This window comes from Furipterus horrens, unplaced genomic scaffold (genome assembly GCF_987537825.1).
Source record: "Furipterus horrens unplaced genomic scaffold, mFurHor1.1.pri manual_scaffold_1, whole genome shotgun sequence".
Classification (NCBI taxonomy): domain Eukaryota; kingdom Metazoa; phylum Chordata; class Mammalia; order Chiroptera; family Furipteridae; genus Furipterus; species Furipterus horrens.
Genome location: NW_028327171.1, coordinates 190353626 through 190365910, shown reverse-complemented (window position 1 = coordinate 190365910; position 12285 = coordinate 190353626). Strand labels below are relative to the sequence as shown.

The following is a 12285-nucleotide window of genomic DNA, read 5'->3' as shown; positions in this document are numbered from 1 at the left end:
AGCATGTTGAATAAGAGCACTGACTCTAAAACCGAACTTGCCTCCCAGAGCCACAGCTGTGTAACAAATTTACACCTCTAAAACACTGGAGAACTTCTGGCCAAGATGAAGGCGTAGGTAGACATGCTGCATCTCCCTCCACAAATAAGAAGTAATATAACTACTTCAAAACTGGAGACAACCAAAAGTTCTAGAAAACTGAGCTGCATGGAAGTCCAACAAAGATATAAAGAAGAAATACTCATCCAGACAGATAGGAGGGGCGGAGCCAGGACGGAGAAGATACAGTGTGGAGGCGGCGGTGGCAGTAGCAGCAGGGGTGGCTGGCTGGTGGAAAGCGCAGTCACACATTTTAAAAAGTAGAAAGGGACACCTGGGGAGCACTCCCAGCATCAGACCAGACAGAACAGCTCACAGTTCCTGCGCTGGGAAAATAAGGCCTCATTGCTTCTGACCATGAAAACCAGTGGGAGTTAGGGCAGATGAAGAAACTGCTGGTCTTTCAGCAGAGTCCGCCCCCACAGTCCTAGAACGTCCACAAACCCACCCACTCTGGGAACCACAACCAGTGCAACAGCTAGAGGAGCATCAGTCCCATACAGGAAGTGGGAGAAGTGCCTAAAAAAGGGGCAAGTACTGAGCAAGCGGCATTGTTCCCTCTCAGATTCCCATACATACAGTGCCACAATGTGGTGAAACAGATCACCCTGTACTGATGAATACCTAAAGCTCCACTCCTAACAATGTAACAGGTGCGATAGCTCTATGTAAGACACAGGGGCAAACATAGGAGCCTGTGAAGTTGAGGAGACAGAAAAATATGACCCCAAAAAAGGAATAGATGAGGGGTTCCAGTAGGATAATTAAGTGACGAGGAAATAGCCAACCTAATAGATGAGGAGATAGTCAACCTAACAGATGAAGAATTCAAAACACTGGTGATAAAGATGCTCACAGACTTGACAGATATGCTTGAGTACAGCAAATGCAGAAGCGAAGAAGTGAAGGCTAAGCTAAGTGAAACAAAGGAAAATCCACATGAAATCAATGGTGACGGGAAGGAACCTGAGGTTCAAATCAGTTATTTGGAACATAAGGAAGAAATAAACAGTCAACCAGTACAGAATGAAGAAACAAGAATTGAAAACAACAAGGAGGGGCTTAGGAGCCTCTGGGACAACTTTAAAGGTGCCAACATCCAAATTATAGGGGTGCCAGAAGAAGAGAAAGAGCAAGAAATTGAAAACTTACATGAAAAAAATAATGAAGGAAAACTTCCCAAATTTGGTGAAGGAAATAGATATACAAGTCCAGGATGCAGAGAGAGTCCCAAACAAGCTAGACCCAAAAAGGACCAAAGGTGAAAGATAAAGAGACACTCTTAAAAGCAGCAAGAGAAAACCAGAGACTTTCCTACAAAGGGGTGCCTATAAGACTCTCAGCTGATTTCTCAAAAGAAACTTTGCAGGCAAGAAAGGACTGGCAAGAAGTATTCAACGTAATAAAAAGCAAGAACCTACAACCAAGACTACTCTATGCAGCAAAGCTATCATTCAGAATGGAAGGACAGATAAAGTGCTTCCCAGATAAGGTAAAGCTAAAGGAGTTCATAATCACCAAGCCATTATTATATGAAATGTTAAAGGGACTTTTTTAAGAAAGAGGATCAAAACTATGAACATTAAAATGACAAAAAACTCACAACTATCAACAATAGAACCTAAACAAATAAAAACAAACTAAGCAAACAACTAGAATAGGAACAGAATCATAGATATGGGGTAATTTGGAGGGTTATCAGCTGGGAGGGGGAAGGGGATAAAAGAGGTAAATGGTGCATGGATTAAGAAGCATAATTGGTTGTTACAAAATAGACAGGGTGAAGTTAATAATAATATAGGAAAGCGTGAAGCCAAAGAACTTATATGCATGACCCATGGATATGAACTAAGGGGTGGGTTATTGGGCAGAGAGGAGCAAAGGGGAAAGAAATTGGGAAAACTGTAATAGCATAATCAATAAACTATACTTAAAAAAAAGAATAGGAAATGCCAAGCTCATAACAAGATTTAAAGGTAAAGCTGGGGATAATATCTGACCTACGGTCAGCACCGTTACTAAGTAACATTAGTAGGTCCCACTTTACAGTCTGCACACTACACGTTTTTACATCCCCTCATCTATGATACATTCCGGTCTTGTCCAGGATAATGAAGAGCCCAATGTGGCACAGCTGGTAAGCCCTTGACTCAATACCCCCGACCCAATAGTCCTATGCGCTCGTGCAGCAATCCAGTTTTCTGCCCCTATCGCCTCTCCTGCCTCCTTTTGCTGCAGCACTCTGATAACAGCCACAGCCTGCACAAACCACGGGTGGCAATAATTTAAATCGCCCAAGATTTACCAGTCTGGGAATACCTCCTTTCGCATTACTTCCGGTCCTCGCGGTACCTCAAGGCATTGTGGGAATAAGCTGGGGAAAAGGAGCCGGACGGAAGTGGTTCTTCCCATTTTACCGCTGAGCCCAAGGAACTTCTATAGGTTTCCTAGAATAGTTCCGGATTAGGATTCCTGTCCTAATGTTAAAAGAGCTTCCTATTACTGTCAAAAGTGTTCCAGTCGGGGATAAATTGCACTGTGTCTCTAGTTCTAGTTGTTCTGGTTTGAGAAAGAAAGGGGGTGGCGGAGGAGACGAGCCCGCGAGGGACGTCCTTTCTAATGGGTCCCGTGCTCGGTTTCCGGCGGCCTCAAAAAACTAGTTTCGAACCTAGAGACCTGTGAGGGGCATCTGCAATTGCACCTTTTCTGTTTGAATTACAGCTGTGCTTTCCGAAGTGATTAAGTAAGTATCGGGTAACGCGCTCGTTTTTTTCATTGACTTCTTCAAATACTGGAAGAGCGCTGGGTGTTTTAATGCTTGGGGCTGCTTCGAGTGAGGATTCAGGGTCGAGAGGTGTTGTTGAAACAACACACTTCATAAGTTAATAAAGTATATGGTATGTTTGTGATATGTGTATGGGGAAAAGAAAATAGGCAAAGTTCTAGGATTCAGGCATTTTTAAGTAGGAGTTGTCACTTCACTGAGACCTGACTTTGCAGCAGAGACTTGGAGGGGAGCAGAATAGCCGTACAAATGTCAGGAGTGTAAGCGTTCCGGGCGAAGAAAAGAGTCAGTGCCTAGACCCAAGGCGGTAACGTATGATACCTGGCTTGTTGGAGGACTTGCAAGTAGGCTCTTGATGAAGAGTGAGCAGGGGAATTTGGAGGTTGAGGGACTTAAGTCGGGTAAAATCTTTTCATCACTTGCATGACCGGGTTTTTATTATTTGAGGGAGAGAGGTGCTCTTCGAGCCTTTTTCTTTTACATATTTAGTAAACATAAGCATGTGCGAGGTGAGAGAAAAAAATGAACTTAATTGTTTTTTCTTTTGAAAATGGAGATTCGCTTTTGAACTTCTCTCGATAAGACTGAGAAATTAAGTAACATAACCATCAAGAAGAAAAATGGTAAGTTTTATTGAATTCTTATGACTTTCATTATAAGTAACTTTTAGAAACAAGCAGAAATAAGCAAAATTATTTTAAGTTATTTATATTTTCACTTAAAACACACAGAATTTACCTTCTATAGGAAAAGATTGATTACAAAGTAGAGATGAAAAGGGGGAAGAGGAGGAGCAGAAGGATATAGTCAGGTGTTAAAAATTTAATTGGAACCTTTTGCTCTGTATCTAGGGTGGGCAACTTGAGCTTGAAGCAGAAGAACAGCAATGAGAATAATGCTCCCCCCACCTCCACACTTCTGTTTTCTATCTTCAACTTGGCCGTACTTTTTGACTGCTAGATACTATTGTAATAAGAAGAGAAATTAAAAAGGAAGCCCCAGAATAATAATTTTCCTTCTTTTTGGAATGGGATAACAGAAGGAGTATTCAAGCTACCAAAGTAACAGATAAAGCAAACAAAAAGCAAGAATAAAGAGAACTATGAAAAAAAACTGTGGTTACCTCTGCACATTTAGAATCTAGAAACACTGATGCTTTTTATGTCCTGTCTTTAGTTGAAAAAGGGATCATTTTTTTAAACATGTCCCTCATAATTAAATTACATAAGGGAAATGGTGGAAACTATGTTTCAAAAATCATTCTCTTAATATTTTTCAAAAAATATTAATGATGGTGAATACTGTTTAAATCAATAGTTCTAACATTACAATTGTTTTTAGTTTTACTGCTGAAAAATTAAAATTTAATTATTTCCATCACAATATTTTCTCCCCAAATGTTAGCATAAATGTCATTTTGCTCTAACTTTTATCTTCTGGAGTTTTTTTCTACTGATGAAATAAATTTTGAAGGAATACAATTTAATCTCTCAGCTGCGATATGGATAGGTCATCTCTGAAACAGTATTTCTATCTGTTTTTATTTAGATTGTAATCTAATATCTAGTTAGGGAAATCATACAGTGCATAAAGTCACCTGAAGAAATCTCATTTGTCCTTACATTCTTTCTCCTTTTTAGTCAGTGACACTCCATACAGATGTAGGTGATATTAAAATAGAAATTTTCTGTGAGAGGACACCCAAAGCATGTGAAGTAAGTACCATTATTTACAAATTAAAAAAAAAAAGTTAATGCAACAAAATAACCATTTTGAAATTAAATGATTTAAAAAGTCAACAACATCCAACAAAACAAACCACACTTTTGTATAAAACCATTGTCAGGAAAAACCATCCATCATAATTTCTGGCCTAATTTCCACTTACCCTTCCTGATGTCGAAGGGTAGATAGAGTGGCTGTTATCTTTTATTTTGCCTCATTTTTCTTAGGAAACATAAGTATCATTAGATATCAGGTAAGAGACCTATTTCTTACATTATTTCACTTGCTTAAATGACAAGGATAGAAGGAAGAAGAGTCAACTATATGTATATGTGTGTGTGTGGGTGGGTGTGTATTCATTCAATAGCTATTTATGAAAAGATGCCTTGACAGTGTCTGGGAATAATACAATGATGAACAAGAGACATTAGCCTTTGTGGAGCTAATATTCTAGGTGGGGAGATAGGTTGTAGAGGGTGATTTATTCTAGAAAAAAAGGAATTCTAGAGGGCAATAATTCCTTGAAGGAAATAAATGTTGAAATAGGGAATAATGGGGCAGGAATTATTTAAAAGAAGGTGAGGGCGGGCCTACCCAAGATAGTGATACTTCAACCAAGTGTGAAAGGTAATTAAGGCATCTCCATGACCAGATATATAAAAAGAACGTTCCAGGTGTAGAGATAGCAGGTACAAAGGCCTCAAGATGGGAAGGCCTGCCTCTTTGGGATGAATTTCCAGAAGGCTAATGGTGTTAACATAGGAAGCTACATGGAAGGGGTCATTATCACATGAGATGTGGAGGTAGACCAGGTCATACAGGGCTTATTAGGCCCTGCTTATGAGTTTGCATTTTATTCCAAAAACTGAAGGAAGCCATTAAAGTGCTTTGGGCAGGGAAGCGACATCATCCAAAGTAATGCCTAAAATACATAGTTTAAATATGCTGTTATAGTGTTTTCAGTAAATACAATTAGTCCTTTATCTTAAATGTGTTTCTGCTACATTATTCTCAATGATTATTTTTACTCTCTTCAGAATTTCTTGGCTCTTTGTGCCAGTAATTACTACAATGGCTGTATATTTCATAGAAATATAAAGGGCTTCATGGTTCAAACAGGAGATCCCACAGGTAAGTTACTCCATTAAAATCTAGAGAAGTGGGTAAATAGTATGAATAAATGGGGTAGACAAAAGATAGAAAAATAAAAGCATGTAGAGTTTTTATAATTGGCTACCTTACAATAACAAGCAATTTTTAAGCTGAAGCTACCAGCACCTAGCTCTAAAACATGAATAATATTGATAAGGAGGAGTTTTTAGTAGAGATTTTTGTTTTTCTGGTTTATAAAGTAAAATTTTGGGAAGAGAGGACATCTAAATGGTAAAGGAAAAAAACACAATAAAAATATACTATTAAAAAAAAGAGAGGACATATCACATTTTATTTGTATTTAAAGAATTATACTTTAGCCCTTAAGTTTTAGAAAATAAACACTTTCTCTAATTAGATACTTCTTTTATTTGTTTTGTAATACAGGTACTGGAAGAGGAGGTAATAGTATTTGGGGCAAGAAATTTGAGGACGAATACAGTGAATATCTCAAGGTATGACCCTAGTGCTTCAAAATTATTTTCTCATGCCATGTATAACTCGGAAACTTTGATGCATATGTTGTAGTAACACAATTTAACATCATTATTGAACAAATATACATTCTTTTGTGTATTTTCTGCACATTTGATAAATGACATCAGGGAGAAAGTATAAATAGCAGGTCTAGCCTAAAATATATACTGGAATCTCACCATTACGTGGATCTTGATATTAAGTGAGCTCATCTTTGGGTCCAGCCTGAAGTGTTTAATCGGTAATATATTGTGCCAAAGGTGCTTAATGTCTCTCTATAAAATTCATGTTGAGTGACATGAATCATTGTTGGCCTCTTTTGAGAGTGGGGAGAAATGACTATCAGACCTCCTGGTTTCAATATTGCCATTATCAATCCCCAACTTTTATCATCATCTATTGGATGTTTGAATAGTCCTTTATTAATGTTACTTAATGCCTATAGTAGATATCAGTGAGGTTAAAGAGATGTGCATATAAATATATCTTTAGCATGTTAAAATTAGGGAGTTTTATTCTCTTTATCATATTTTTTCTAAAACTTTCTAAAGAATTTTCTTGTTTCTTTACCTTTTCTTGTTTTAAAAAAATGGGTTTGAGTTTCCAGAGATGATATCAATTAACAGTTTATTATGTAGTCTTTTAAACTTTGTATCTGCATAGAATGACTTTATAATTAGAAAAAAAACAAATTTTCCCTAAACAGAATATGTAATTTAGTGTATTATAGTTCAGTTGCATTAAAATATACCTGGAAATTTTCTGAAAAAAATAATTTATTGCAGTGTTTATCTCTGGATGGTCAGACTAGGAGTAATTTATTTATTTTTTGCTTTTCTGTCATGAAGAAATACTACTGTTGTTATAGGAGTTGAGGTTGGGAGGTGCTAAATTATTTAAAAGTCATCCTTTTCCTGAATTAGAAACAAAACAACCTTTTAGGCATTAATTAATGACAATTTTCATAACACTAATCTGTAATCCTATACCAGTCATTTTCTTTTTTAAAGATTTTACATATTTCTTTTTAGAGAGAGGAGAAGGGAGAGAGAAAGAGAGGGAACTATCAATGTGTGGTTGCCTCTCATGTGCCCCCAACCAGGGACCTGGCCCACAACCCAGGCATGTGCCCTGACTGGGAATCGAACTGGCGACTCTTTGGTTCACAGGCCAACACTCAATCCACTGAGCCACACCAGTCAGGGCTATACCAGTGATTTTCAAGCTTGGCTGTTACAGACTCACCAGTCAGTTTTTTTGTTTTTTTGTTTGTTTGTTTGTTTTGTTTTTGTATATTTTATTGATTATGTTGTTACAATAGTTCCAATTTTTTCCCCCTCACCAGTAAGTTTTAAAAATATAAAAAATTAGGGCCTTATCTACTCTTCCCTACCTGCTTTCCCCACAAATATACAGAAAGTCGGTAGGACTGATTAGGACCTTGATTATATTTTAAAGTTCCCTGATGATTCTGACAACAGCCAAGATTAAGAATCACTATCTTATAAATCATAGTGGAGGATGTGTTTTGAATATTTACATACCCTGACCCAGCAATTTCATTCCTAAGTATTTACCCTAGAAAATTCTTGTAGATGTGCATCAGGAGACATGTAAAAGAGTGTTCCTAGAGTAGTATTTTAATAGCAAAGAACTAAAAAACAACCCAAATATCTATTGATTATAGAATGGACAAATAGTAGTATATTTAGGAGTAAAATATACAGCAGTAAAAAATCAGAACTACAGCTACATTTACATGTAGGGATCTCAGAAGCATAAGTGTAGAGAACATTTCCCTAGAAGACTACATATAGTATGATACTCTTTTTCAGAGCTCAAAAACAAGGAAGAGGAAACAATACAGTTGACCCTTGAACAATGTGGGGGTTAGGGGTACCTACCCTCTTTGTGTAGTCAAAAATCCATGTACGACTTTTGTCCCTTGGTATCCATGGGGCATTGGTTTTAGGATACCGCCCCCCACCCCTGTGGATACCAAAATTCAAGGATGCTCAAGTCTCCTATATAAAGTATGTGTACAATGCATAGAGTTCTCTCTCCGATTTTGTGGACTCCCAACTGCAAATTAAAAAATATATGTTCTCAGTGTATTGATTGCCAGCCTGTGAACCAAAGGGTCACCAGTTCAAGTCCCAGTCAGGGCACATGCATGTGTTGAAGGCCAGGTCCCCAGTTGGGGGCGTGCAAGAGGCAACCACACATTGATATTTATCTCCCTCTCTTTCTCCCTTCCCCTCCCTCTAAAAATAAATAAATAAAATCTTTAAAAAATATATATGTTTATAAGTGAACCCACGTAATTCAAACCTGTGTTCAAGTCTCATTCAAGAATCAACTGTATAGCCCTGGCTGGTGTGGTTCAGTGGATTGAGCCCCGGCTGTGAACCAAAAGGTCACCAGTTTGATTCCCAGTGAGGGCACATGCCTGGGTTGCAGGCCAGACCCCCAGTTGGGGGCATTTAAGAGGCAACCAATTGATGCTTCTCTCTCCCTTCCCTCCCCTCTCTTTAGAAATAAAAAATATTTTTAAAAAAAATCAACTATATATTGTGTAGGCATGTATAAAGATATTAGAATAGTGGTTACTTCTTGGAGAGGCTAAGGTAATACAGGAGAGGAGCACATAGATGTATGCCAGTTTGGTCAATTTTAATTCTTAAAGCTTAGAAATAAGTTAACAGTACTTATTTTATTACAAGTGGTACATATATTCTTGGGTATATATCAGTATTGGGTATTCACCTTTTAGGGAGACAGTAAAACATTAATATCTTGATATAGCTGCATCTCTTATACATTGATATTGCTAAAAATGCTGTACTTCTCCAAAGTGAAAATTAAATTAATTTGGAAATATGTATCTCCTTTGCTTGTCACATTAGTGTCTGCTGGTGAATAACTAAAGATAGAGTAATCATTGAAGTTATTTATATTTTATATTGAGGCACCTCCCTATATCATGGGTCTGTCATGTCTTCAGTCTCATTGGTAAAGTCTTTTAATTCCTGTACACAGTCCCTTTTATAACAAATAGTATCACAAATACTGAGCTGGAAGAGACCTTCCTTAGATCATTTAGTCCTGGGGTTATGAACTGCCAGTGGGTGGAAGATCCAAAATGCATTCTCTATGGCCATTGGTTAAAAAAAAATTTTTTAAATGCCATTAGGCAAGAGATATATTACTACTTTAGCCAGACTCCATCACTTCCTAATGTTGACATTCTGCCCACTTACCAATTCATTATCTCCTGACTCTTGGAGCATTTGCATTATGAATAAACTCTAGAACTAGTCCAACCTCCCTTGTTTTACAGATAAAGAAATTAGCCAGAGTCCAGTGTATGTGTGAAGAGATTATGGGGATTTTGGTTTTATTGTCTGCCTGATCATTTCATACCATCACACTGTTCCTTAATATAAACGTAAGGATTATTTCTATTATACATTGGCATTGCTAAAAGTGTTTGTGGCTGTATTTCTCCAAAGTGAAAATGAAATTAATTGGGGGGATATGATTTAACATATAAACAATTTACATATAAGTTTTCAGAGATACAGATAATATAGCAATTGAACATTTGGGTTTGCCCAAGTAGAAGCTGATTAAATGTCTTCTTGGTTCCTTAACTATTGGGAAATTAAAGAATGCATGTCTTGTTTCAGTCCTGTATTTGGAATATTTATTTAAAAACACAGTTAAATTAATACTTCGGTCTGACCTTTTCAGCACAATGTTAGAGGTGTTGTATCTATGGCTAATAATGGCCCAAACACCAATGGATCTCAGTTTTTCATCACCTATGGCAAGCAGCCACATTTGGACATGAAATACACAGTATTTGGAAAGTGAGTATCCTGGTTATGGTTTTCTTCTTTAGAATTTTATTGCAAGAGATGCATATGAGTGGCTGTGATAGTAGCATAACTAATATTAAAAGAGCAGTGTGAGAGCGAAACATACCTGGTTTTGAGTCCACCCCTTACCAGCCCTGTGACCTTGAGAAGTTATAACCTCGCTGAGGCTCAATTCCTTGATTTTTGTAAAAGAGGGGGCTGATAATTTTTTTCAGGTTCATTATGCAAATTAACAGTAAAGTGTCTATTTTCATTGAGAATAGCATTTTGCAGCAAATAAGAGACCTGAAAAACAGTGGCTTAAACAAGATGGACTGGGATGGTGTCACTAATGTTCTAGATGCCTCTGTCTTTCTTCTCAGTCATGTTTAGCTTTCATCCTCAAGCTCACCAGATGACCATAAGAAGGGCAGCACAGTTCCAGAACATCTGTGTTCCAGGCAGAATGAAGGAGGAAGGGGCAAAGAGTGCCTGCCCAGCGAGTTGGCCACTTTTTAAGAGTTTTCTTAGAAGACCCAGAGCTTTGCAATATGGCTATCCCTTACCTACAAGGGAGAGGAGGAAATGTTTTTGTTTCCTATTTTTATTACTATTACTTTTTGTTATTGTTCAGAAACAAAAATTTAAAAACACCATATTTAAACAATCAAGTGCGAAGTGACCACCCACTTTAGGCCCTTCAGTGTAGGGCAGTATTTATAATAATAGTGTATCCTTACATACTTTCTCTGGATATTTCCTATAGCAAAGACAATGTGCTTATATTGGCCCCACTGTTGCTATGATATATACATGGGGCAGAATACAATGTTTAGATACTTTGGTGGGAATATTTCTACTCATTGCTATTGTTGGCTAAAGGCATAAAAATGAAGTTTTGTTTCTGAATTTTGGCCCATATCTATGGTAGAAAATCAAATCAATATTTTATTGTACACTCAACTATGGAATTCAAAGAACTAAAAGACACAGTCCTTTCCTCTTAAGAATTGTTATAGGTATTAGATTATTGTGTTTCAATCTGAGAAAATTTCCATTCACTATATTCTTTCTCTTTCAGGGTAATAGATGGTCTGGAGACTCTAGATGAATTGGAGAAGTTACCAGTAAATGAGAAGACATACCGACCTCTTAATGATGTGCACATTAAGGATATAACTATTCATGCCAATCCATTTGCTCAGTAGTTATAATAGACATGGACAAATACTTGGCAAACTCTTTGAGGAACACACCTATTGTGGTTTACCCAGTTTTAATTATGTCAGAGATTGCATCATTGATCTTCTGAGCTGGTGGTACCAAGGGGACCCAGGTAGCTTTTATTCCCATTCTTAGAGCATATTCTTTACTATAACTGTTATCCAATGTATTTAATTTTTTTAATCTGTTTAAGTTTTGTTACATAAAAACATTCATTTTTAAATGCTGAGCCTTGTCAAATCAGTCATTTTTGAGCACCCTAAATTATAAACTCCTACTATATCTAGTCCACATCATGAAAGTATTATTTTCCATTGTTTACTTTGTGCAGTTAGAAAGAGGAAGGACAAGATATAAGATAAAGAGAGGGTCTAGAAAGACCAGCCAACATATTTGCTGTTTTCTTTGGTCTACAGATTTATAATAAAAGCTCAGAGATATCCTAGGCTTGAGTAAACAGAATTTCCCAGCTGATTTGGCTATGGAGCATCTTTTTAAAGCATATCTTTTTAAATATTGGAGGATAAAGTTCTACAGATGATCCATTTGAAAAGTGCAATTAGTTGGTTAAGAACACCGGTTGTGGAGTCCTGGTCTCTGTTTGAGTCATAGCTCTGTCCCCTACTAGTAACTTCAGGCAGATTAACATCTCCAAGCTTTAATTTTCTCATTCATAAATAATTCCCCCATAGATTATTATGAAAATTAAAAGAAATAATGTGTGTAAAGCTTCTGGCATGTATTAAGTGTTCTGTATTAAGTGGAAGCTGTTCTAACATACTTCATCTCCACCATAGGGCTCTTACCTAATGAGGGCATTTGTCAGACTCTATCACTGATTTTATCAAGAACCTTGTTCCACTTTCTTCGTAAGTTACCTTTATTAGATTTTAGGTATTCCTAAAACCAAACATTTTGGTTTGTATCATTTTTTGCAGATGACTGATTAAAAAAAATTTTTTT

General features: G+C 37.0%; 1 protein-coding gene across 1 annotated transcript; it reads left to right on the top strand.

The window, feature by feature from the left end:
* Positions 1-2627: 2627 nt before the first annotated feature.
* On the top strand, positions 2628-11400 carry PPIL3 (peptidylprolyl isomerase like 3). Its single transcript, XM_090268360.1, has 7 exons — positions 2628-2842; positions 3441-3507; positions 4525-4599; positions 5647-5740; positions 6149-6216; positions 9992-10110; positions 11180-11400. Exons 2-7 carry the CDS (start codon positions 3505-3507, stop codon positions 11304-11306), a joined length of 486 nt encoding a protein of 161 aa, XP_090124486.1. The 5' UTR covers positions 2628-2842; positions 3441-3504; the 3' UTR covers positions 11307-11400.
* Positions 11401-12285: the final 885 nt, after the last annotated feature.

Bases quoted from the DNA above. Each gene is read 5' to 3' on its own strand.
- PPIL3 (XM_090268360.1), top strand. The intron at 5,741-6,148 runs GTAAGTTACTCC...TTTGTAATACAG, and splicing joins TCAAACAGGAGATCCCACAG to GTACTGGAAGAGGAGGTAAT. The intron at 10,111-11,179 runs GTGAGTATCCTG...TTTCTCTTTCAG, and splicing joins AAATACACAGTATTTGGAAA to GGTAATAGATGGTCTGGAGA.